This window comes from Ixodes scapularis, unplaced genomic scaffold, assembly GCF_016920785.2.
Source record: "Ixodes scapularis isolate PalLabHiFi unplaced genomic scaffold, ASM1692078v2 PGA_scaffold13__105_contigs__length_92229423, whole genome shotgun sequence".
NCBI classification, from domain to species: domain Eukaryota; kingdom Metazoa; phylum Arthropoda; class Arachnida; order Ixodida; family Ixodidae; genus Ixodes; species Ixodes scapularis.
This window is the reverse complement of record NW_024609839.1, coordinates 73,555,597-73,579,894: the sequence shown is the minus strand read 5'-3', so window position 1 is coordinate 73,579,894 and position 24,298 is coordinate 73,555,597. Positions and strand designations below refer to the sequence as shown.

The 24,298-nt window shown below is 48.2% G+C and overlaps 2 protein-coding genes across 2 annotated transcripts in view; one reads left to right on the top strand and one right to left on the bottom strand.

Moving 5' to 3' along the window:
- LOC8051020 (protein Jade-1) overlaps window positions 1-18,882 on the top strand; it is a 30,762-nt gene extending 11,880 nt beyond the window's left edge. The window contains exons 9-16 of the mRNA XM_002433913.4: window positions 1,111-1,200; window positions 3,304-3,591; window positions 4,414-4,479; window positions 4,934-5,038; window positions 6,877-7,043; window positions 10,361-10,481; window positions 11,169-11,294; window positions 17,050-18,882. Of these exons, the coding sequence (XP_002433958.3) occupies window positions 1,111-1,200; window positions 3,304-3,591; window positions 4,414-4,479; window positions 4,934-5,038; window positions 6,877-7,043; window positions 10,361-10,481; window positions 11,169-11,294; window positions 17,050-18,402 (2,316 nt within the window). The 3' untranslated portion in view covers window positions 18,403-18,882. The remainder of the gene's footprint in view (window positions 1-1,110; window positions 1,201-3,303; window positions 3,592-4,413; window positions 4,480-4,933; window positions 5,039-6,876; window positions 7,044-10,360; window positions 10,482-11,168; window positions 11,295-17,049) is intronic.
- Window positions 18,883-18,963: 81 nt separating this feature from the next.
- LOC8051022 (mastermind-like protein 1) lies at window positions 18,964-23,962 on the bottom strand. Its single transcript, XM_002433915.5, has 3 exons — window positions 22,750-23,962; window positions 20,719-22,230; window positions 18,964-20,608 (listed from the first exon to the last, which is right to left on the bottom strand). The coding sequence occupies exons 1-3, from the start codon at window positions 23,035-23,037 to the stop codon at window positions 19,463-19,465; spliced, it is 2,946 nt and encodes a 981-aa protein (XP_002433960.3). The 5' UTR covers window positions 23,038-23,962; the 3' UTR covers window positions 18,964-19,462.
- Window positions 23,963-24,298: the final 336 nt, after the last annotated feature.

Here is a 24,298-nt window from a genome sequence, read left to right as displayed (position 1 = left end):
CTCTCCTTATGTTGCTCATTTTGATCTTTTACCATTTTATTGACTTTTCGAGCGAGAATTTTTTACAGCCTGCAGTGTTACGTGACGAATTGGAGCACGCTGGTAGGGTTGCAGAAACAAATATTCTGTCCTGTCTTTATTCTTTTTGTTGCTTTTCATATTTTTACATTTTAAGTTTTGGCTGCCAGATGTGAAAACTTTGCTTTGGTCACCTAAACAGTAGCAGTATCAAGTCTCACCCCTTGGTGCTTTGGCATTTAGCTGGCATAGTTCAAAGAGTGATTCAAAGGATGAAGTTTGTCTAAGTAGCTGTACCTCTGTATTGGCAGGGGCTGTGTAAAAAGATCACAGCACCTAGAGGCCAGTACACGATGCTCTGAAAGTACCTAGGTGGAGTTTCCAATGGAGGTTTTTCACCACACAAATTTTAAAATGCTCAGAAGCTAGTTTTTGTTTGTAGCTTTCCTCTGCAATCTGCACTGCTAGTTGCATCAGTTCTACCCATGTTTCAGTTGTGGTTGGTTGGTTAGGCAATGTTGTGCCAATTGTTCCAAATGAGACTTGCATCATTTTCTTAATGGTACTGTATGCTCAGCAAATGTCTCAACATGAATAAAGTTTTTGACTGAGGTAACTTAGCGAAAATGTAGGATGCAGAAGCATTATGGCCGCCAAATTTAGCGGAACACCCATTCTCATCTGCCGAATTCCCGTCTCAAACAGACGCAGTCCATTCGAGCCCTGGTGTGAGCAGTCGTGTGACCATAGCGACGACGAGCGGCGTTCTGGTCAAAAGTTGTAATACGAGCCTTGGTACATAAACGATTGCAGCGAAACTTGCCGACCCGAAAGCAAATTCTTTACGTGACAATTTCGTCGTGTATTGCCAAAGTACTGCCACAAATCTTTTTTAAACTGCTTGGCTCAGCGACGTTTGTCACAAAATGCAATATGTGTCGGTGAGAGGCCAACAAACATGCTCCTATTTTGTCGTTGCTGCGATGTAGACCTTGAAATAGGAGTCAGTTTTGAGCCAGTTTGCGTGGTGAATCAAAGATTGTTTGAATGCGACTCAAATGATGCGTTTTTGTTTCTATTTATGCTGCACAGTGTTTCGAGAAGCTTCAGCGGGAGATTCGGACAGAGCAGGGACTGGGGATCGAGTACGATGAAGACGTTGTGTGTGACGTCTGCCGTTCGGTGAGTTGCCTTCCCGTTTTCGAGGGAAAAAGGATTATACTTCGTTTCAGCTTCGGTCCATGCGCGGCCGATGTTATGAGCCAAAGGGCCAATCAAAAAGCGCAGTGTCATGGCGTGCTCTCTGTGCCTGATAGGACTAGCCGGTGGAGGAGCATGCACAGAGAGATGGCGAATATCGGCTGGTCCTATCAACTGCAGAGAGCACGCCATGACATTGTGCCTGTTTCGCTGTTTGATTGGCCCGTCGGCTCATAACATCGGCCGCGCTCGGACCGAAGCTGAAACGAAGTATAGAAAGTGAATTGGAAATGCAAGTGGGGTCACGCACAAGAAACAACAAGTCCTTTGGCTACTAAACGTTTTGGCGGAACTTGGCAGACGGTGACAGTGACAGTCACGGCAAGCCAATCGAAGCACCGGATCGTGGCACGCGGCAATGCACCACTGCCTGAGCTGACTCGCTTTCTTGCCAAGTTGCGCTGAAACAAAGTAGGGACCCCTTTTCCCGTGCATCAGATTTGAGCTGCCGTGATCAACTTTCTGTCCCCTCATCGAGATGCCTAATCACTGGAATGGGTAATAATGAGCACACAGACAAAACGCCTGCAGTGAGGGCAGCAACACTGGGGCATCTATAGGTGCAGATAAGCCAAGAGTGGTGGAGGGGAGTTTCAATTGTCCTACCTCCAGTGTTACGATAGCGCTTCGTTGCATTATAAGTTTTGAGCGTGCATGTGCAGCCAAAACACAGCAGAAGGCAGTGAGTGCATGCTGGGGGCCGGGCATTCGAATAAGATACCCGGCAATTCTCATTCTGTAGGTGACCTTAAAAGTTTGGTATCATGTCGCGCAACCATAGTGCTGGAGTGAACGAAATAAAGGGAAACAAAAAGTAGTAGTCGGTTATACCTGCTGCGCCCATGCACAGCTGCCTAGAAGAGTCCGTTTAAAGTTGGGGTACTTAGTTTTGGGGTAAGACCGGACATTTCCCCTGTATTTACGGCCCAAACGTGTTTCTTGGAAGTCTGGTTAAATTGAATTGGGCCGTTCTCCAAATTATTCTTTTTCCAAAATCTCCTCTAGGGAGCAAAGGGCTGATAGGAACACGTGCACTAGCTCCAGACCTTAGAAACAAACCTAGGTTTCGTTGGCTTCGGTGAACTGCAGTGACATAGGTTGAGCCCAAAAATGTTGCTTTTATGTCAATTGTAAAGTGTCTTTAGCCTTTCTTTTACTTCCGTTTCACCCATTGAACGAAAAAATAAAAAGGTGATGTGAAAGTGCTCTCAAAACTTGTTTCAAAAGAAACCGAAGATGTTTTGTTCCTGTCGAGCTGAAATGATATTGTTGTGCATTGCAAATTTATGCATAAGATGTGATGCTGAGAGAATATTCTGTCCATTCAGATATATATCTAAAAACTGTGCAGGACTAGGATGGGTAGACAGATGCTGTGCATGCAGAAGATTAGCTATGACACAAGAATTACGAAAAATAGAAAAGTTCCAGTAAGCTTTCTTATCTTCCAATGCCACCTTGTGTATTTTGATAACTTGAAAAAAAAAAAAAAACATTCCATATTTTGAAACAGATCAAAGCTTTTTATTGTTAATTATACTTACCGTAAATAATTGAGCATACGCCCATTTGACAATAAGCGCCCACCAATCAATTTTGTAGCGTTCGGAAAATACACAGAAGACATATTTTTACATATTGTTGACCTAAGAAGTGCCCCTCGCCCAGTTCTGCATGATTACCTCCAAATTGTCAGTGGGAGCTTGCTCCAGATCTTTCGGTACATCCTTCAAAACTTGTCCAGAGAAACCTGAATTCCAGAGAACTTTTCTATTATCAACTCTGAACAAAGTGCCCAATTTGTACCCCCCTGATTTTTGTTAAATATAAAACCCGAAGAAACGAAGGACCCTAACTTTAATCCAGGTCTTAGCGGGCAGAGGCGAAACCGGGGACTCCCAGGTTCCGCAGCTTGAACTCTCTCTCGCTCCTCCCGTGCCCCGAGCTGCCGCACGGCGACACGCTGCCACAGGTTTTCAACCTGGTGGTGACGTGCTTTTGTCCCCCCCCCTCCACCCTCCCCAGCCCGACTCGGAGGAAGGCAACGAGATGGTGTTCTGCGACCAGTGCGACCTGTGCGTGCACCAGGCCTGCTACGGCATCACCCGCATCCCCGAGGGGTCCTGGGTGTGCCGTCCCTGCGCCCTAGGCATCCGGCCCCCCTGCGCCCTCTGCCCCGCCCGGGGAGGAGCCATGAAGAGCACCCGGAGCGGCAGCAAGTGGGCCCACGTCAGCTGCGCACTCTGGGTGCCCGAAGTGAGCATCGGCTGCGTCGAGAAGATGGAACCCATCACCAAGATCTCCGAGATTCCCGTGGGTGCCCGCCTCTCGCGGACCTTTCGTGCTCGCGTTGGTGTTGGTTGCACCGCAGCGAGGCCGTGGGAGAGGGTGGCGTTGCTCCGTGCAGAGGGGGGAGAGTGTACGCGGTGCATGAATAGTCCACGGGGAAAATGTTTATGTAGCAGATTTTTTTCTTTTATTGCTATTAATCTCCTTGTAAAAACCATTCAGTATTTCTTGTTAACTTTTTTTTTTTTTTTCATTGTTAGTAGTGATCTTTGATTGCATACATCACGCTGGTCAATTTGAAGGGTTTCATTGCTGTGATAACCTGAGACTGAGCGACAAAGAAAACAAACCTCAGTCTTCAGGTTCTCACAGTGTCTCTCGTGGGTGATTTTTATCTTTTGGGGAGTTACCCGTTCAGTGGCAACGATGCGGTGACTACTTCGTTTTACTGACCGGAGGAAGCATGTTTGTACGCAACAGAACCAACCCTCCCCAGAAACTAGTCTCAAGTTGTCTTGGCAACCAAAGAATTGCGACCAGCCGATCGATGACGAGACGCACTTGCCTCTTAATTAACATCTGGGAGTAATAATCGCTTCCCTAAAATGTTTTCTCAGTATAGTTCGCTATCTGTGAGGCTGTTCACAGACCCATGTTTGCAAAGAGCTTCGCTGCATTCTTTCACACTCCTGTCAACCTTTTTTAGTTTTCCGTTTCACTTACCTTCGGGGTCCTGTTTATCGTAGAAGTGTGTTTCCAGGCACGCAGGACGTCAAGGGTGGTGTCATGTTTTATGCCTGCATGGGGTCATCATATCATATTGACTCGTTGCAATATGATGTCCAGGCCAGCCGTTGGGCCCTGACCTGCTGCCTCTGCCGCGAGCGGATGGGAGCCTGCATCCAGTGTTCTGTGAGTGTCTCCGCTAGCTCAGTGCCTTCTGCCGGTCCACCCGCGATCCTTCGGTGTTCCTACCTTCCGACGTTGGTTACATTACAAAGAAGCACGTTCAAAGCTCGAGCATTGTGGCACCACTAACGTCATGCATTCCTAATTTGTGATGATAAAGCGGACTTATTTAGTGCTAAACGTTTTACATGATTTGGGATAAGCCCGCTCACTTTATGTATCAGTAATTCAAAGAATGAGCTTGTCGCCACCTACGGCGTGTCTGCCAACTAAAGGCTAACCCACGAGTCTTAAAAACAAGTGGTGTATCTCGAGAGATACCTGAAACATGCCTTCTCTGGTTTTGTGACTCGAGTACATTTAGCGATTTCACCGGGAGTTGGCAGACGGATGGTTATTGGGGGGTAGAGGCGGCTTTTCTGTTCCCCTCCTTGAGTGTGCTTTTCCCCGCCGTCAGGTGAAGGCCTGCAAGAGGGCGTACCATGTGACCTGTGCCTTTGAGAACAGCCTCGAAATGAAGGCCATCATTGATGAGAACCCCGAGGACGGTGTCAAGCTGAGGGTGAGCCACCGGCCGTTTGTTTGGCAGCCTGTTGCTCGACCGACTCCTTGTTATAGGTAGTTGAAGTGTTGTCCAATGCATAAATCATATCTTTTGTTTTGCCCAATTTTTTTTTACTGCATGTTATACAAAGCTTGATATAAAAGGAGACACTGGCATTCTCCAGAAATGTTGTTTTTTTATTTTTTTAAAGGCAATTTAATATGGTGTCAGGAGATTACCCAATAAGTATTTTGTTGCAGTCACATATATTTTTTTTTATAAAGCCAAGAACCTCAAGTGCTCAAAACTGATAAACATGAGCACAGAAGCCCATGGCTGGAAGTGACGTAACTACACCCGGCCGCTTTTTTTTTTTTTTTTTTCTCTACTTCTCCAGTGTGTGAAGCAGACGATGACGATGAGGAATTTGCGTGCACCGTTCATCGTGTGATTGTTTCGAACTTATATTCCTTTTGCTCAATGTTCCGCATTTGAAGATCGATTGGCCGTTGGTACCGCGGACGACAGTTCCGAAGTGGCGGCCCCATGTCCATTGCAACGCTGGTCCATCACCATATTGAGAATGATGTGTACATGTACTTCCTGTGACCTGTGCAACATTTTTTCTCTGATCAACATATCTGCAGCTTTTCAGTGGCCACAAAAATAGGGTTCATATTCTTCTTTATTTTTAATACGGAATGTGTGCCTTAGATGACCCATGACTTGAATATGTTTGGTACACGTAGTAGTTTGAATGCATTGTGACCACGGAAAACAGTAAGTGCGACTGGAACCGGTCAATTCTCGACTGGCTACTTTAGGGCGAAAAATTTGATACGCGTAGTGGTTTGAATGCCATGTGATCATGGAAAACATTGAGTGTGACTGGAACCGGCCAATTCTCGGCCGGCAGTTTTCGGGCGGAAAGAAAACGAATTTTGAGCCGCAAAGTGTGTTCTGGGTAGTTGGGCTCTTGTTGGTCATGTTCAAATAAAACCCTTGGCGAGCATAAATACCCTGTCAGTGTCCCTTTAGGGGGGAGTCCGGCAGTTTCTTTAGCTGCCCAACGTATTTCATTTATATTCTCTCGGGGCCCGAATGACTTGCAAGTCGCGCGGGCTATCTAAAAAATATTTTGTGCATGTTTTGTGCTGCCGTGAATTTAATTAGTGCTTATTTCACACCATCAAACACCCCATAATCTGTCAGGAACAAGCCGTACCATCCCCATATTGCCCCATTTACAACATCTGACGTCACATCTTCAGTGTTACCTGTAGAGCCTCGGCATCTCAGTCCAGCTTTAAAACTTCAATAGCTATGCAAAAATTATTTTGACTTACGATTGGGGTTACTATTTCAGATGTGTCTATTAGTGTGTCGAATCAGTCTTGAGGCAAGTCAGTAAGTATAGAAATTCTGCCGGTGCTCCCCTGTAACCTGTGTCGACAATAATGATGAGAGGAACAGCAGAGCATCGTCCGATTGCTCGCTTTTCTGGTGGTCCAAAGACATCTTGAAGTGAAAACTGTTGTTTACGACGGCGTGACTTATAGACCGGAAAATACGGTACTTGGACAGTGTGTTCGATCATTTACTGAATGGTGTCTAAGATGCATCTGGTAAAACAGGGTAACCTTTTTGGAGTCCTAAGAGAGCTGCGTTGCCCCGTGGCAAGCTACCTTTACTCCTTACTGTGTTTCAACACGAGACAAGAGACCTCGGCGTCGTTTCATTTTAGCAGTGAATTGTAGCCACTTGTGTGTCAAGAACATTTGCTTTCTGCCCAAGAAAGCCACCATTGAGGTTCCCAATTGTTTCCTAACACCTGGGCTCCGTTTTTCTTTGCACAGTCTTTCTGTCCGAAGCACAGCAAGAAGACGCACCGCAAGGAGGCGCTCTCGGACAACTCTACTGATCCGGACAACCGAAAGATGGCCACCCGAGGATCCGAGCACGCCCCAATCCGGAGGGAGATCGAGATGACCAGCGAAGAAAAGGACAGCGCTCGCCTGGCCAAGTGAGACTCCCAGTTCTAGGAACGGGCGGAGTCGTCTGATGCAACATGTAGAACGTCTTAGCTCCCACTTTGTTGAATGTTGTGTCACTGCCCAACCGGGGCTCGATGTCACACTTTGGCATTCGTGTGTCTGGTGCGCGTCTCCGACTGGTGTTTGCCTCGTCCTTCAATCTGGTTGGTCGATTTCCGCCCAATGGCGTTGTCGAAGTGTCCTGGCACGATCCTGGCTGTGTCGGCACGGTGGCGTAGGTACATGCGGCAGTTGCTCGTCCCGCTGCAGGTCACTCTCCGGCTTGGCAATCCACGGAAGTTTCGGTGGCTGGAAGTTTGAACACGGCCACAACGGCGACACTCGCGTTCGCCAGCACTTATTGCCTGAACTTCCGCGACTTACTGTCAGGAACGCGACATCCAACAGCACGACACACTGGCTTTTGTTACGTCCCTCATTTGCCGCTTCGGGACCATTTTTGAGGCCCGTGCATCGAGCAGGATAGGTTTACACGCTCTAAAGTAAGCCATTTTAAGGTGCTTCAAAAGTGCTCCGAGATTTGTTTTCAGGTGCTCCAAAATGATCCATTTTTAGGTGAACCGAAAGTGCTCCGAAATTCGTTTTCGGGTGCTCCAAAAATCGCCCCAGATCACAATTTTGCAGTAGCATCACTGGGTAGGTTTTAACACAGAATGCGTTTTAAGAGTCTTTTCTACAAGAAAATTGTCACGAATGAGCGTCCTGAACGATCGACACGGACGATCGACAGATACGAGCAACACGAACAAGCGACACACCGGGAGTCTTGCACAGCATTAAGACTGCACGTAGGGCTCATGAAGGCCTACGTAAAATCGTCAAAAGAAAGACGCCCCGGCGGGGATTGAGCTTGGGTCGGTGCCACGACAGTGGGATGCCATAGCCACTGGGCCGCGCAGCACCTCTGCTCTGAAGGATTTGGCTCGCAGCAAAAACTTGCCAGCGAGAGCAGTGTGACGTCGTACCTCGAGATCGCTCGCCTCATTGAAGTTGTTCGTCGCACAAGAGCCACATAACGTAGCGCCCGTGCGGCTCAGTCTTTTGCGGTCTCAACCTGGCTGACACCTCTGGTGTGCAAAGAAAAAACACTTAACTGACACGTAAAAATTATATTTTTGTTTATTATCTGAAACGATTGAAAACGATGCCTGGACATCACCCTCAAAATTTAAAATTTGGGAATTCAGTATTTGTGAAGTAAAAAAACAATTTACAAATGCCAAACTTGATATTCCCACGCGATCCGCACTAGTGCAGTGACGTCAAATATTGAGCCGTCCTGCGAGTCGACTTTCTCTTGCGCCTCCGAACCGCCGCGGCGCTGCCACCCGAAGTGTCTTGTTTGCCGGCGTCCCGCAATCAACCGCTCTCCACTATGTCTGCCGCCTATCACTGCGAGCAGACGACTTTTGAGTTTGGAGTTTCCTAGGGCCCTTTCAGCGATCTCAAATATTTTGAAACCGTGTGGGGTCGAAAAGAATATGCAGTGGACTTTTGTGAGCGACGTGAGGGGCCACGTCGCGCCTGTTCTGCGTGAAAGGCTGCCCCGGTGAAGTCACAACCGAAGCTACGATACACAGACACCAAACCCAGTTGTTTTGACCGTTTGACGATTTCCTTTTCGAAGTCTGAAAGGTTGTCGGGCAGCTAAAAAAGACAACTTCGTCTGATTCTCCGACTCACCGATCATCCTCTGCTACTTGCGTCGAGTGCAGCCATGTTTTCCGAGGGAGGATAAAAAGCCTCGAGGCGGCATAACTTCAGACTCTGATTTTTGGTTTTTCATAAAGAAAAGCCGTGGTGTGTTCGCATTTGCGTTAAAAGACGTGTTTTACGAATGCCGTTATTAAATGTTATAGAAATGTCGCTTACAAAGCTTTTAAATTTCATAATATCTGATGTCACGAATAAAAAAAAGCGAGGAGGTGAGGAGCGGAAGAAAAGAGTGGCAAAAATAAAAAGGCATGTCCGCGTGTGAAAAAGTTTTTCTGTTGCAGTATTTTTTTGCGTGTCTGTGATTACAACTTGCATTGTTTTAGACAACAAAAAAACAGTAATACTATCTTTGGGGTGTCAGTGCCCTTTTAAGGCTACGTAGGAATGCAAAAGGCACTCTTACATGCAGCACATCCCCACAAGCAGTGCTCCACGTCTTCCTTTTGCACACGGCGTGCCAGCAGTGACATCACTCTCTGCCACTGCGCAGGTGCGGCGCCCCCTCTGGCTCCACAGCTTCTGCTATGATGCATCTGCATTGCTGTGCTTTTCTTTGTGTTGTGTTTCTGAGGGGTGTCCGCTTTGACTTTGGCCGTCTGGCCGGCTCCCGTGACGAAGCATCTGATATGACGCGTCGCAGCCAATGAAAATTCCGCTTGTGGGTGCCATTTTTTTTTGCTACAGGTAGTTACAGACAAGCCGGCTTCGCTCCATGGGAGAGTTAAGGGGGGACACTGGCTAGAGGTCAAACTTTCGAACTACTCAAGTGATCGGAATGAAATTTGCAGGGGAGATTTAGCTTCAGATGTAGGTGTACTGTGCAAACTTTCAGCTCTCTAAGACAAATTTACATACCTGCATAAGACAATGTGTCACTTTTCATTAAGAAATCTATGATTTGCAAATCAAATTATTAAGCATCATTTTGACTGCTTGAATATAAAGTGGGGGATATGGGACCTCGGGCTATCTAGTTTTAATAACTTAAATGTAAATATTTCAGGAAGAGTTATTACCTGAAACTATGAGATGCATATCTGTCCTCTGTCAATTTTTGAAAACTTAGTTTTTTATCACTGAGGACTTCAACCTAAAACAAAATAAAGTAGATAGCCCGATTCCTGAGTAAATTTCAGTTCAGAAACATCTTGATTGTGGTACCAGAATACTTTCACCTTCGAACAAAAGATTCCTTCGTATGAAATTTGCAGCAAAAAGTGGAACTGAGAAAAATGCATTCAAACATTGAACTCCTTTACTTTGTTACTGCCTCACAATGTGTTGAAAATATTTTATATCAACATAACTATTTGGCATATGGTTATCAAATTTGGTGTAAGGGTGTATAATTAGTTTCTAAAACTGAAAACCTCAAAATTAAAAAATGAATTTTTTCAAAGAAATTTAAAATTTAGGCCCATGTCCCCCCTTAATGCTTTCGCACTAAAACTAGCGCCAGCCCAGAGTGCAGATTTTGCGGAACACATTCTGCGCTCCCGGGCTTTGTTGGCGCGATCAGTTGTCACGAAACGTGAGAAGCACAGAGGTAACATGCCCGCCATGCCTGCAGGATCCAGGCGATCGAGGCGGAGTTCTACAAGCACGTGAGCACGAAGGAGACGGCGGAGGCAACGGCCGCAGATCCCGTGGTCGTAGACTTCGTTTTCAACTATTGGAAGCTCAAGCGCAAGGTCGGTTTGTGCTCTCCCAAGGGGTGGCGATGCTGGGCAGGCTTTGCATGGGTGACTCTTCGAAATGCAGTGCGGCAACTTTGGTCGCCATCGTCATCGTCTGCGTGTGGCATCCGTGCCAAACTAATAGCAGTCTTCTCGAGGCCGACGAAGGAAGGAGTTCTAGACACTACCGAACGGAGGATACTTGAGGACTGTACAATCTGCGTACAAATTAAATACGATGGCCGCGTAAGTGTTTATTTGTAGTGTGGTCCAATGAAACTCTCGGCATAAGTTCGACTCTGAAGCCTTTATTTGGGGGAAGTCTAATCGGGTTAGGGGGTTTTTTGTACTGCTTTGTACTGGCCAGCCCTTACGTTTACACCATTGAAACTGAAACAAATTGAGAAAGAATTACGAGGTGATCGGAGGCTCAACTCTCATCTGCCATTGACGTGCGAAAGTGACGGTGCCGGTTAAAATACAGTTTCATGACTGCCATTAGTTTGTCGCAAGGGATACTGCCGTTGGAGCCACGAGATGGCACTGAATTTTGAAAAGGGTCAATTCCGGTCATTGTTTTGAACTACCAATCGCATCTCGTTTGCACTGCATTGTTAAATTGTCAGTTTGCAGAACAGCGCAAGAGCTTTGGAAGCATCGTCCAACCTTTCCGAGCATGGGTTGTGTCCCTCCACGTTGCAGGCGAACCACGACAAGCCGCTGCTGACGCCGCTGAAGGAAGAGACGGACCGGCTGGACAAGCTGGAGGAGAACAGCCTGTACTCGCGCGTCAAGATGTTTGTCCACCTGAGGCAGGACCTCGAAAGGGTAGAGCACCGCTGCCTCTGAGCAACCGTCCACGCTGCATGCCGCAAGCATGCTGCTCCCCCTATCTATCTACCTATCCACCTAAATTCCTCTACCGCGGCACAGGTGCAGTTTTCAGCGAAAGGCGACTGGGGCCCTATTAGTCTGTGCCTAAATTGCTAGGTTTTGTGCGACAGTTCAGTGCCAGCTGGCTTTGGGAGTTTTCCTCTCTTTCTCTTGCTTGCATCTCTCCTGCTTTTCTGTCTGCTGCAATAAATTGAGTCTATACGTTGCCTGCCTCTATTCGGTTGCTTCTACACCACGCTCCCTCCCTGTTTTGCACTGTTTGTCTGAACTGCTGCAATGATTTTCTGCAATGTTTGGTCTGTTTTTTTTTTGGGGTGTTTTTGTGAAAATCGGACAGTTGCAGGGACTTCACAAAATAGGGGTAAACGGCTTGGCTATGCTAAACCGGTTGTTGGGCCAAAACCAAGGCAAATACTCGAAGCTCGGGGGCAAATTATGACATGCATGCACAAAAACGTGTTTCTCTCCTTTCGGGCATTATGTTCCCGTTGTCTACTGGGTGTTTCCATGTCGGATCATGCAGTGATGGTCCGGCTTATGTTATTTTTTTAAATATATTTGTAAAAAAATGTATGTCAAAGCCATCTTCTTGGGAGGAACGGAGATCTTAGTGCGAACACTGTAGCTAAATTTTTTCTGGAGATATAGGATTCCGAAGCTCAAGGCATGGAGGTTGGCAAGGTTTTGCTATGGTACTCTGCACGGCCTTCAATTTCACACCAACGCATGGACTTACCTAGTAATAATTTATTTTATTTTATGAAACATACACAGTATAATAAAAATTGCAATAAAAAATTTCTATGCAAAATAAATGTATGAAACACATCAAATAAATAAGTTTAGACAGATTCACAAATTATTTACCATCGAACTACTTCATATAATACGATGCAAAATATATTAAAATGATTATCTTTAAATGAATTTTACAAATATATAAGAAAAATATGCTTCGCCTCTAGTGTAGTTCAGTATTTAAAATAACTCCACTTTTTATTCCCTTTAAACTCTTTTTGACCATTTACTGTGACTTGAACTAACTTGTGATGGCAAAACATTGAGTAACAAAAACAACAGCAAACCTTAAAGTAAAGATGGGGCACCTTCTGCATTCGAGAAAAAACACCTGAATTGCATACATTTGGCCTTTAGAATAACATATATCAGAATTATGTCTCAATGCGATGCACTTCAGAATAGGGCCGAAGCCCCGCCTCCCTAGCCTTAGGCAGCCAAAAGATCCGTTGATGACGTCACGTACAGCAACTTTCTTTCGCCTTTTCTCGCGTTTAGTTTAAAACAATATTTGCTCAGCAAATGGTTTAGGTATTCCGGTTCACGGGGTAGAAATACACTGGAATTCACTTCTCTTTTTTTTTCAAGAACCTCCGTAGCTTCCCTTTAACTCAAATTGAGCTAGCTTATCTTTGTTATAGGGGCTTTGCCACAAGACATTGACTCCAAAGAGACATTTTCTAGAATCGACAAAGGCTCTACTACAGCGGTGCTGGTCTATCGTAGGGTGTAGAAATTTATGGTGTCTCTAGTTTAGCCTTATATTTGTATGTCCTTGCATTGCCTCCTAAACCCCACCCCACCCCCCGCCCATTTGGACGTGTCCATTTTGAGACACGTCCAAATTGAGCTAGCTTACGAAGCGCCGTAAAAGGCTGCGCATGCCTTATATATCTATAATATGTGTCGATTAATAGTTTTCATTTATGCCCACCATGTTTGTAAATGAAATGGTACCTCTAAATTTGTTAATTATAAATTTAATTACTAAAAGTAATTAACCTAATTATATCACGCTTATTATTGGTTTTTTCCTAAATTCCCCCTTTGGCGGGAAACAATATTAATCAACCCTTTTTCTGTGTGATGCATACTTTTCACAGAAACGACTTGGCCCGCGTTTCGTCAAATGCCCTGCTTAACATATACCGTACAGTACCGACCATGGCCCCCTCCCATTTCAGGAAAATTTAATATTTTTCGGCCGCCATCTTGAATGTCATTTCCGAGCCGAGTAAGGGACCCCTCCCTATTTTGGTTAGATAATATTTAAATTTGAAGGGGGCGCTTGCTCAGTATTTTACGGTAGGTATACAGCTGAGTGTTTCTCCCAAGGACATGACTTTCACATAGTATATATATCACAGATATATATAAAATATGATCGAGACCTTCACTGTATCAACTGACATGGTAAAAATCCAACAACAAAACCCTTCTGGTTATCGAGTTCTATCTGTTTTTCATTGGGTATGCATATACTTGAAAAGGTTACACTCGTCTGTTTGTCGCCACGCTAAGGTGAACACCAAGATGCCGACCCTCCAATACTACTTCCCTCGCCTTGCTTTCGCGGTGATGGATTTTTGTCGTGCGCGGCCCTTTGGATACACGGTAATGCGTTGTGCATGCAGTTCTCAACTGCCGCTAGCAGTGGCGTTTAACGACAGTCCTCCGTGAGCTAATGGCCTGTGGAAGGATATAGGGGGGGGGGGGGGGGAGCATGTTCTTGGAAGGCAACGCAAGGAAACCTGAATATAAAGCTAAAACTAGGGTCACCATAAATTTTTACATCCTATGATGTAGCAGCACTGTTGCACAGCCTTCGTTGGTTCTACAACATGTCTCTTTGGAGCCGACGTCACGCAGCAAAGGGCCTGTAACGAAGGCAAGCTTGCTCAATTTGAGTCAAGGTTTGTTGTTTTTTTCTTTCAAAAGTAGCATGTTACTCAATGTTTTGCCATCAAAGTTAGTTGAAGTTGCTGTAAACGATAAAGGAGAGTTTAAAAAAAATTAAAATAATTTTTTTTAAGTATTGACGTTAAATTTTGTAACATTTAGGGAAATGAGCCGCACTATTGCATGGCTAGGCATATTTTTCTTATATTCATAAAATACATTTCAAAGTTAACATTTTGATATATTTTGCTTCGTTTTATGTGTGTTGGTAAAATAATTTGGGAATGTATGATGAAAATAATCCCTGGAGAAGGGGAACAAAGAGGGACAAAGGACAAACACAAATCTCCAAACACAGCTAGGTGACTGGTGCGCGACCAAAAAACATGCTTGTTTGACATGTTTCTTATGCATAGAAATCTTTTTGAGAATTTTTAATAACCTGTGTACATGTCGTAAACCTTTCATAAAATAAGTAGAAAAATCAGTACTACCTTCATGCTTCGGCGTGAAATTGACGGCCGTGCAAAGTACCATAACGAAACCTTGGCAATCTCCACGCCTCGGGCTTCTAAATTTATCTCCGGAAAAAACTTAGCTACGGCATTCTCTCGGCTTCGGTACTTTATTGGAGGTAGAAGCCTCATGTTAGAGGCTGGAGACTAGAAAGCTAGAGGACTGTCATTCTAAAGTTATCTGTGACTACAGTTGGTGTTACCCTGAAAATTATGACGTAGCCTTGCCTGCTGTTGCACTCAAAGCTGCCTCTGCATGCTGCTTTCCACCTGTTCTTGGCTTGGCTACTCGATTTGCATGTCGGTTCTCGTTTGCTTGTGTGCTTGAACACGGGGGGAGGGTCAAGCAGTTCTAATCCAGCTGATGATTTTTTAAAATCGGTGACATTGTAATTTACCTCAAAAGTGGCTCGGTGGTTGCAGTGTATGGTATATGTAGGTGTGAGGACACAGCACGGCAAACGCTGTGAAGTGATCCACTAGTTAAAATCCTGTGTGCAGAGCAAGTCATCTGCTTCTTGCGCAGGTGTTGCAGTGACGTCAGAATGACGCAAGTTCCGATTGGCTTTGATTGCAGGGATAGTGGGTAGACCGCATTGCTAGATGCTTTGAGGTTTACCCACTATTTTCTTCGATCGGCCAATAAGAGCTTGGCATCCTGACATCATCACAGCCCCTGTGCAAGAAGCAGACGAACTTGTGCTCTGCATTGGAGCGCCTGAGTAGCCTCTGCCGACAGCGCCTCCGCTCTCCAGACAACTCAACTGAGGAAAAAAAGAAACAAAACAACAAAAAGTGCCTCATTCCCAAGGCACCCGGGTGCGCACTCTTTCCACTTGAAGCCTTTGCTGTGACCTTGACAGACGCTGGCTTGAACACGTTGGTAGAGATCTCTTCGCTTGCAACGTGTTCATAAAACTGTTGCTGCTGTCGAGGCACGAAACGGGTCAGTGACAAAACAGTGTGTAGGCAACTCACATAGCACATATACCGAGTTCTGCTTGACGTGTCGCACCCTGAAAGCAACCCTTAAAACGAGCACGTCTCCCATAGAGGAGCGAGGGAAATTGGGTCTGCGACAGGCTGCCTTTAGCTGCACGTCGAGGAGTCGTCTGGTGGCACAGCTAGCAACTGAGGCGAGCAGAGGACTCTGGCAGCTGCCATGCAAGTGGTGCCTACACCTATGTGTATCTAACACCATGCTCAGTGGTGCATTTGTCTTACGAAAATATTGAAGTAAACACTTATCTTGATCAAAAGTTAGTACTAAAAACCAAGATTTTTCTTTAGCACATAGCAAAGTTTTTAAGTAAAAGTGAAAAACCACTGTAGGCCACTAGAGGCATTTTTTTGGACAAAACGGGAATGATATCAATGCTAGAATGATTGCCTACACTGATTTTGTTCATCCCAATGGGCCACAGCCAGATTATCATGAAAAAGGCCCAACTCCATCTTGGCCCATAGGAGAATTATGTTTCACATTTTTAACCTAATTGAGACAAATTTGCTCCTTAATATTTTCACAAAACGAATGCACCACCTACCCACAACTTCGTTGCAAGGTGCAGTCTCTGAACATGGAAAACTGATTTTTTTTTAAATTTATTTGAAGTGGGTTTAGCCCTTTCTGTACATTACTGCTAAAGAAACGTTTCACTACCTCCATCCGAAGGGGCTTTCAGAGTTGATTTGCTTGTGTCTTTTCTGAAAGTGATCAAGTGGTATGACGCAAACTTGTTACGATTTCCTGCTTGAATACAAGATGTTGTTTCCCTCTTGCACATAGAAAAGTGTACACCACATTGGATACCTGTGAAATGTTTGTAAGGGGAAGCTTGCATTGCAACTACATTTGAACCATAGGACACACAGATCCACAGAAAAGGAGCGCAGTAGATTGATTTCTGTTTATGCGAATGGCATCTTTGAGGTCACTTCTACATTGTAATATGACATTGCAGCTGTACAAAGCCTACAATGTAATGTAATGGAATGCTTTTATAAGGCTCTACATTCCATACATTGTCCAGCTAACGCAGGAAAAGGTTGTTCTCTTCAAGCTTTCCGTGCATTCCCGCATTGACTTGGGACTTCTTGTGGCATTAATTCCAAGTTACCGATAGGTGGCATTTCGGGTTGCGCTACATGCAATAGGTCATACTATTTTCTGAACTAAAGCACACTTTTGAGCATTCGCAGTTCGATACTCCTGCCGCCATAAGGCAAAGTTGTGATCACATTACGGAACTACCAAATCAGCTCGTAATTGCGACAAGCACTGCGCGAGCACTTCGCTGCACCGAAAGCTGTGCACGCCGATTGGATAATTTGATTAGATCGAAACGACATTGACTTTGCCGTGCAGCAAGCATACGACACAACCCCTAACCTTCCCCCACACCCACCACCAGTACCGCAGACTTTCTGCGTGCTATCTGGAGGTCGTCCTCGCCACATTACCACGTCTCTTCCAGGTACGCAACCTGTGCTACATGGTGACGCGCCGTGAGAAGATTGCCAAGTCCTTCCTCAAGATCAAAGAGGACATCTTCGAGCAGCAGGTCCGGGTGGTCATGCAGCCGGGGCTCAAGCTCTCCGACCGGGAGCGGGAAGCCGTGGTGCTTGCGGGACAGAGCGAGCACCTCTACGACCGCCTGAACTCTAATGACCCGACGGGCCCCAAGCCGTGCCTGCGGCTTCTCCTGGACGCGCTCGAGGGGCGAGAGGTCGCCGACCTCTACGGACAGGTCCGAAAGTCGCTGAATGCGACGCCCACGCGGCTTCCGAACCCGTACGCGAAGCAATACGTCAACGGGTTGAGGTCGCGCAGGCTCTCCGCAATGCTGACCGAGGGCCTCGCCAACGAAGGCACCGCGGAGGTGGTGAAGCTGGAAGCCGAAGCCGAAGCGGCGGGAGTGGCTGAAGCTGCGAAGCCCACCCTGCCTACAACAAGGTGTCTCCGCAACGGAGAGGTCGGGTTGCAGACGCCGAGCGCGGAAGTGAAGGAGGAAGCGACGGACTCGCCGAAAACAGTGCCGTCCGACGCCGCGGAGTTGGAACCTTCGGAGGAGAAAAAGCCGGAGGAGAGCACGGGTCGGAGGTTTAGGAACAGGATTGAGAACCTGACGGGGAGGACGAGAAACAACCACCACCAGCCCAAGCGGCCCGAGCCACCGCCGCAGCCGCCTCGACTCGTCGAGGAACACGGCGACACAATGCGCTGCACGCGGAGTTCGTCCCACAAACCGGAAGAGCCCACGCCGCGGGAACGTGTCGTTTCCGAGCAGACGGACCCCAAGGGATCCAACGCGGAGAAACGTCCGGGAACGGACGAGAATGCGCCCAAGAAGAGGGTGGATCACCGGGAAGACGTTTTGAAGGGAGTGTTGCGCGTCGAGCCAGTGTCGCCGCTGCCACCACCGCCGCGCTCTTCACCTCTGGGCGGCTACCGCATCCCGAAGAAGGCGAGGACACCCAACGGGGTGTTTGTACAGGACCGGCGCGGAAGCTCCCCGGTTTCGCCGCTCCACGAAGTGCCGAGCCACTGCTACGCCGCGGGGAGCGACTGCTACACCAGGGGGCAGCTGCGTCACTCACGGAGGGGGGAGGCAGCGTGGGAGAGGTCGCACCTGTCATCCCTGCGGCCGGTCTTGCACCGTGACGGGGCCGGCCACGCGGAGCGGTGGAACCGCGAGTTGGACTTCGGGGCGTCATCAGGGGGTCCAACGGCGGCCCCGCCCGCGGACTGGGGGAGCAAGTCGGAGGTGAAAGAGAATGGGAGCCGGTACTCGATGCGGTTCCGACCAAAGTGTGGGAAGGAAAGCTAACTGCGCGTGACGCGCATCGCGTAGATTCGCCTGTAAGATAAGTGAACATCGTCGTTCTTAGTGTACATACTTCGCCGCGCATCATTCTTTTCATTTTACCGACCAGTCGACAGGAGGCGGCTGTGAATTGAGGAACAGACGAACGCTACTCGAATAGCTTTTAAGTTGGGAGAAAACGCCAATCTCAAAGGCTGGATAGTCTGGTTCGGATTCATTAGGGGGAACATTTTAGCAAGCTGGGTTTGCTTTGAGAGAGCGTCCAGCATCACTCTCATTCAAATTTTTTTTTATTATTGGATCATTTGTTAGCTTGTATTTTACGAACCATCCGTAACTGCCTTTTGCAAAAGAAGGTAAACCCGAGCCTGTACAGCATTTTTTGTTTGTTTCTGGGCTACGAGGGAAAATGCACTTGTCTGTAAATACCCCTGGTGTACAGTGTTTTAATGTTGTTTAAAAATAAAAACGAAGCTCACAATTTTTGTGGAACATTGAGCCTTGATTGTGGAGAAATGTTGCACCTTACGGCAAAGCGCACGAGAATGAACAAAGACACGTGTGGTCATTTCATTAGAAAAAGAAGTAAGGCAGTCCTCACGTTTTATTCTGTAAATTGCATATATGTCGCAGTTTGTAAAGGCTATATAGATTTTACAAGATTTGGCAACAACTTTTTTTTTTGTTTCCAATGTATAAAAACAAAAACACTGGTATATATATTTATGTATATGTATACTACATTAAAAACCCGGTATTTACAAGCAATTCTTGTTCCTTTCAAAGTGTGTTTAAAAAAACCCAGAGCGCAGAGAACAAAACGGCAGTCCATATACACGCGTTAAAAATCCGCAACAGCCCCCCGAAAATGTGGTGGCATGAACACAGGCGACGACTGTATCGCAACGTGTTGCGCCGTTGCGTGCGACCGCAGTAGTGGATATGTGGAATGAGTTTCTTTTTAAAAAAAACATCCTTCCGCTGTGTACAAAAGATTGATGTGTGTGTGAGAAGTGTGCATTTGCTTAAACATGAGAACAATGTGTACAGCGTCACACTCGGCTCACTTCCCGCCCAGCACATCGTCGAGGATGCCAAAGTTGGAGTTGACGGGATCAAAGTTCAGCAAGTCCGAGTCGCTGTTTTCAATGCTCTCCAGGAACTCGAGGTTGAAGTCCGAGATGCTCGAGGTGAGGGAAGGCGAGAAGTTGCCTGGCTGTGCCACGCTGCCGCTCCGCGACGCTGGAATCTGCAGCTGCGGAAGCGGAGGCAGCGTGGCCGCCGCGAAACTCGACGACATTACCTGCTGCATCGACTGCTGCTGCTGCTGCCCGACGCCACTGAAGACGGACCTTGTCTGCTGAAGCTGCGAGGTCTGTGGCTGGAAGCACACCTGCTGCTGCTGCTGCATCCCGTGGTTGTGCGCCATCATTCGCTGCCAATCCCGCTGCGGCGTCGAGATGCTGACGACGCGCTGGGGGCGGGTCGCCGCGTTGGTGTACACCAACTTGTGGTGTGCGGCTAGTGAGGCTGCAGACACGGAGGGGTGTCTCGGCACTATTCCTGCAGTCTGCAGCGGCGTCTGGCCCCTGGCGACGGCAGCCATCTTTGGGGCGGTGAAGTTGATTTGGTTGGCAGGTTCGAAGTGGGACTGGTTCGGCGGACTGCTCAGGGTTGCCTGTTGCACATTGTGTCCAAGACGGTGAAGGTACTGCGGCACGCCCTGGCGGTTTACGAGTTGCCCGCTTGCAAGCTGGCCGCCCACGACGGAAACGGCGACCTGTTGCGTCTGCTTGTGGGCGGTATCGGCCGCCGTGTGTTGCTGCTGCGTCATGGCTATTGGATTGGGCGGGCGGTTGCCGTAATGCTGGAGGTGGTGCGACGGAGCCACAGACGTCTTGCCCTGCACAAAGTGATGGTGGTGGTCTGCCGGTGACGAGCACGGTGGACGGGAATGATCCAAGTACTGAGTCCGGAAGTTTTGCGTGGTTTGGTCCGTGTGCTGGAGCGTCTGTTGCTGCGGTTGCGGCTGGAACTGCGGAGATCCAATGCCGGTCCGGGTCACGCCACGGATGTTTGCACTGTTGGTGCTGCCACCGCCGCTCGAATAGGCGAGAGCTTCGGCGTACGAAGGATTCGACGAGATGTTGAGGGACGAAATGTCCTTCATTTCCTTGGCTGTCCGTTGCTGTTGCTGCATTGGGTTTGCCTGCAGACGGGAGAAAAAGCTCAAATTAATTTGCATTTAGTGTATGCCAGCACCAAAGTGGGAGGCTCACGTGTATCCTGCAAACCACAAACGATCGTGGACTAACTTACCGAATGCTGTGCATGGCCCGACTGTCCCATCATCATCTGGGCCTGCTGGCCCATTGGTGACGGGGACATGCGCTTGGTGAACTGGGGCGGGCCCTTGACCAACGGCGGCAGAGGCGGCGACGGAGCAGCTTTCATCTCATTGAAGTGAGCGAGGCTCGCCTTGAAATTATTCATGAACGCTGTCTTTTCATCCATAGCACTGGAGTACTGCCCCATCTTGGCTGGAGCACACTTCTGCTGCTCCGGCATGCGTGATGGCATCTGAGCAACGTTGTGCACTACACTGTTCGACACTGCGTACGTGTTGTGGTTACTGCCGTTGAGTTTACCAAAAGGCACTCCTGTCATTGAGTTCATAGGCCTAATTTCTGTGCGCATGTTGGACTGGATTGTCGTGGTCGTCATAGTTTGTCCTCCGTAACCGACACTGTGGAACATATTCGACGTCTGCATGGCTTTGATTGGATGGAGGGAGGTGTTGGCCGTACTGAAGACTACGTTTCTCACGGATCCGAGCGTAGCCTCGAAGTTGTCGCCAGGCGCGAAGCTTCCACCCCGAGGATTCATGGGTGGGAGTCCGATGGAGTGTTTGTCGTGGTTCTGCTTGTGCTGCTGATGCTGTTCGGCCATCTGCTTGAGAGTTTGTGCTGCCGGACTTGGCTCCGACAGCTTGAAGTCCGAGAGGCTGTTGAGGCCGGAGTTGGAGAACTGGCCAGGTGCCCTCGAGTTGCCCGTGGGATAGTTCTGCTGGGGCAGCAGTCGCGAAGCCGAGCCACCGACATGAGAGTCGGCTGTGGTCGCAACCCTCTGTTCAAATGCCGAGCCGAGCATCTGTTGAGAAGAGCTCGCGGGGAAAGACTCGCTCACCACAAACGACGTCTGCCTACCACTTTTCTTGTCGCCGGACGAAGCGTGAACTTCGTTTTCGCTCTTGCACGGTTCCAGCACACTGTCTTTCACATTCTCCATGCCATAACTGAAGTTGAAGTCCGTCATCAGGTCCGACGGATTGGTGATGTCGTCGATGAGGTGCCGCAGTATCTCGGGATTGTCCACCCACACCTTGGATGGGTCCTCGGGAAGCCCGAGGTTCGGAAAGACGTCCAGAAACTTTTCCCCAACATCAGAAGAATCCGGTTGGTTCGTTGCCGCCGCAATCGCGACGTCCTGGTTCCGAGCGCACGAATGATTTCCGCCGCAAAACCCGTCGTTCTCCTTCTTGATGATGCGGAGTGCCGGAATAGATGCATGGTTTGTTCCAGGTGCACCTGGAGACTTTGGGGTTGTGGGCACAGCTTGACTGGAAGACTGCTGCTTTATGCATTCAAAACTGGGGATGTTCTGGATCTGCTGGGGCTCCATGCTGAGCTGCTGAATCCCAGACTGGTCTGGAGCGTTGCTGTTGTTCCGGGGCATCTTACAGGGCCGCTGGTCTTTGTCGTCGGGCTGCCCAGCCTCTGTAGACTGGTCCATGGACTGTTCCAGACTTCCAGCAGATCTTTTGTTCATTTTCTGCAACAGCCATGGAAACAGTGTTAGTGGGGAAGCATGGGGAAATACTGACTGGTTAATATTTGTGCAAAAAGAGAGCAGTGGGTTCCTGACAAGTAGGGAGCTTAAGTGCATTCTGTTCAGTCTGATGGCCAAATGGAGAAACGCAAGCAGCATAATGGTGTGTAAAAAGTAACACGCTTAAGCACAATTCGTTCAGCCTGATGAGTGAATACTATGAGCATGATGTGCTTCTGTTGTGTAGCAAAGGCACCTGGAAACAGTATGAGCTAAAGGCATGTTATCGCTTAATTCGAGCATGGACCTTTTTCTTTTTTGCTATGTTCGCGAGGTTTTTTGCGCTTAATAATTTTTAGTATCATTTACTTCGGTTCAAGAGAGTCGTGGCACCGCAAAAAGTCTGAGATCGTACTATGAGTTTAAACGGAATTTATATGGACTACTACTTTATCTCCGGACCTCGAAACGACGGGCACCGACAGTGGCGGGTCAACAGAAACCCAGGAAGAATGAGCTTACCAGAAGCATGTTCTTCTGCGAGTCCGTGGACGAGGAACCCGCCGCACCGGAGGAGGCGCTCTCCTTGAGCGCCTTGTGCTCGTTCTTCTTGGCCTTCTTGGCCTTCGACTCGAGGTACCGCTGCTTGAGCATGAGCGTCTCTTGCCGCTGCTCCTCGTACACATCGTTGGCAGAGTCATCGTACCGCGGAAGCGTAGCGCTGTGGTGCCTTCGGTACAACTCGATCCGTCGCCGTAGACGATCCACGACCGCCTGGCGCTTGGGCGGCAAAACGTCCCCCCTCATCATGAAAACGGCGAAAACACCCTACCCCCTCAACACTTCTCTAACAAGTCGGCACTTCAAGGTACATCAACAAGTGCGACGACGAAACCGAGCCGTCTGAATCGGGCATCATCTGTTCGGCGCGGAGATCAAGGCAGTTCGCCACAATCGTCAGCATATATATTTTTCTTGTCGTTGTTGTTGATTAGCTGGGTTTTGAAAAGTGGCTGGTGCGTGTTCGGAAGCTGGGGGTCTGAGTCTACGGAGCGCCGAAGAAGAGCGCTTCTGTCCCAGTTGGTCGGAGCGTCCCACGTCGCTTGACGGTGGCGAGAAGGTGGTTTTGGTGTGGCGTGCCTTGGCTCACGCGCTTACGTTCACCGCGTTTTGCGTCGCCGCGACATTCCGAGTAATCCACGGCTACGGCGAGCGGAGTGGTCGGCGATGTGGTGCATCGTTCACTGGAGATCCGCTCGAAGACGCTCCCCGACGGCCCAAATCACAAAGGAGCATCTTTGCTCTGACCTCCTCGGCACCTCCGCCGCGGACGGGACGGTACAACAGCCATGTTGTTGATGCTTCTTTTTCTTTCTTTTTGCGGTGGACTTGTTTTGTCTTTGCACCACACACAGACACACACGCACGCACAGACACGAACGCTCCGACGATGTCGAACTTTTCGGTGAGGAGTGGGGGCGCGAGCGAAGAACGGCGTAGGGAGATTCTTGGAGGATCTTCTCCGTCAGCGGCGGCGTCGCGAAGTTGGACTGGTTGGACTTGGACGCGGCGGCGGCGAGACTTCCGACGGGAGACTTTGCGGAAACGGGCTGGCCCCCTTTGGGGGTTTCGCAAACAAGCTAGCCAGCAAAACTTGAAATCCGTCCGCCGCAATGAAAAGAAAAACGAGATCAAGCTTCGTGGTAGGCAGCCCGTGCACCAGATGGCGACGCGGGACGTGGGAGTGTTTTTGCTTTGCGTTCCTGGGTGGCGCCACGACCGCGTAAATTAAGATTAAAGGCACCAGCTAGATGGCGCAAGACGCCGCCTAATTGTTAAAAGGGACAGCAGTTCTTTTATTGACTCATAAAACATACCGCAAGCTTTCTTTTAAAGAACGCTGCAGTATGTTTGGAATTTACAAGAAAAGGCTAAGTTGAATATTCAATCGAATTTTCTGCTTTGTGTGACGTCTCACTTCACCGTTTAAAAAATTGCTGAGCATCTCGAAGCCCTCGAAGCATGCTCGAAGCAGACGACGTGATCACGTGATTGCGATGAGTCATCTGTG

Excerpts from the sequence above, each read along its gene's own strand:
- LOC8051022 (XM_002433915.5), bottom strand. The coding sequence starts at position 23,037 with ATGATGAGGGGGGACGTTTTGCCGCCCAAGCGCCAGGCGGTCGTGGAT. Across the intron at positions 22,231-22,749 it reads CGCAGAAGAACATGCTTCTG|AAAATGAACAAAAGATCTGC; the intron begins GTAAGCTCATTC and ends TGGCTGTTGCAG. Across the intron at positions 20,609-20,718 it reads CGGGCCATGCACAGCATTCG|GCAAACCCAATGCAGCAACA; the intron begins GTAAGTTAGTCC and ends TCCCGTCTGCAG.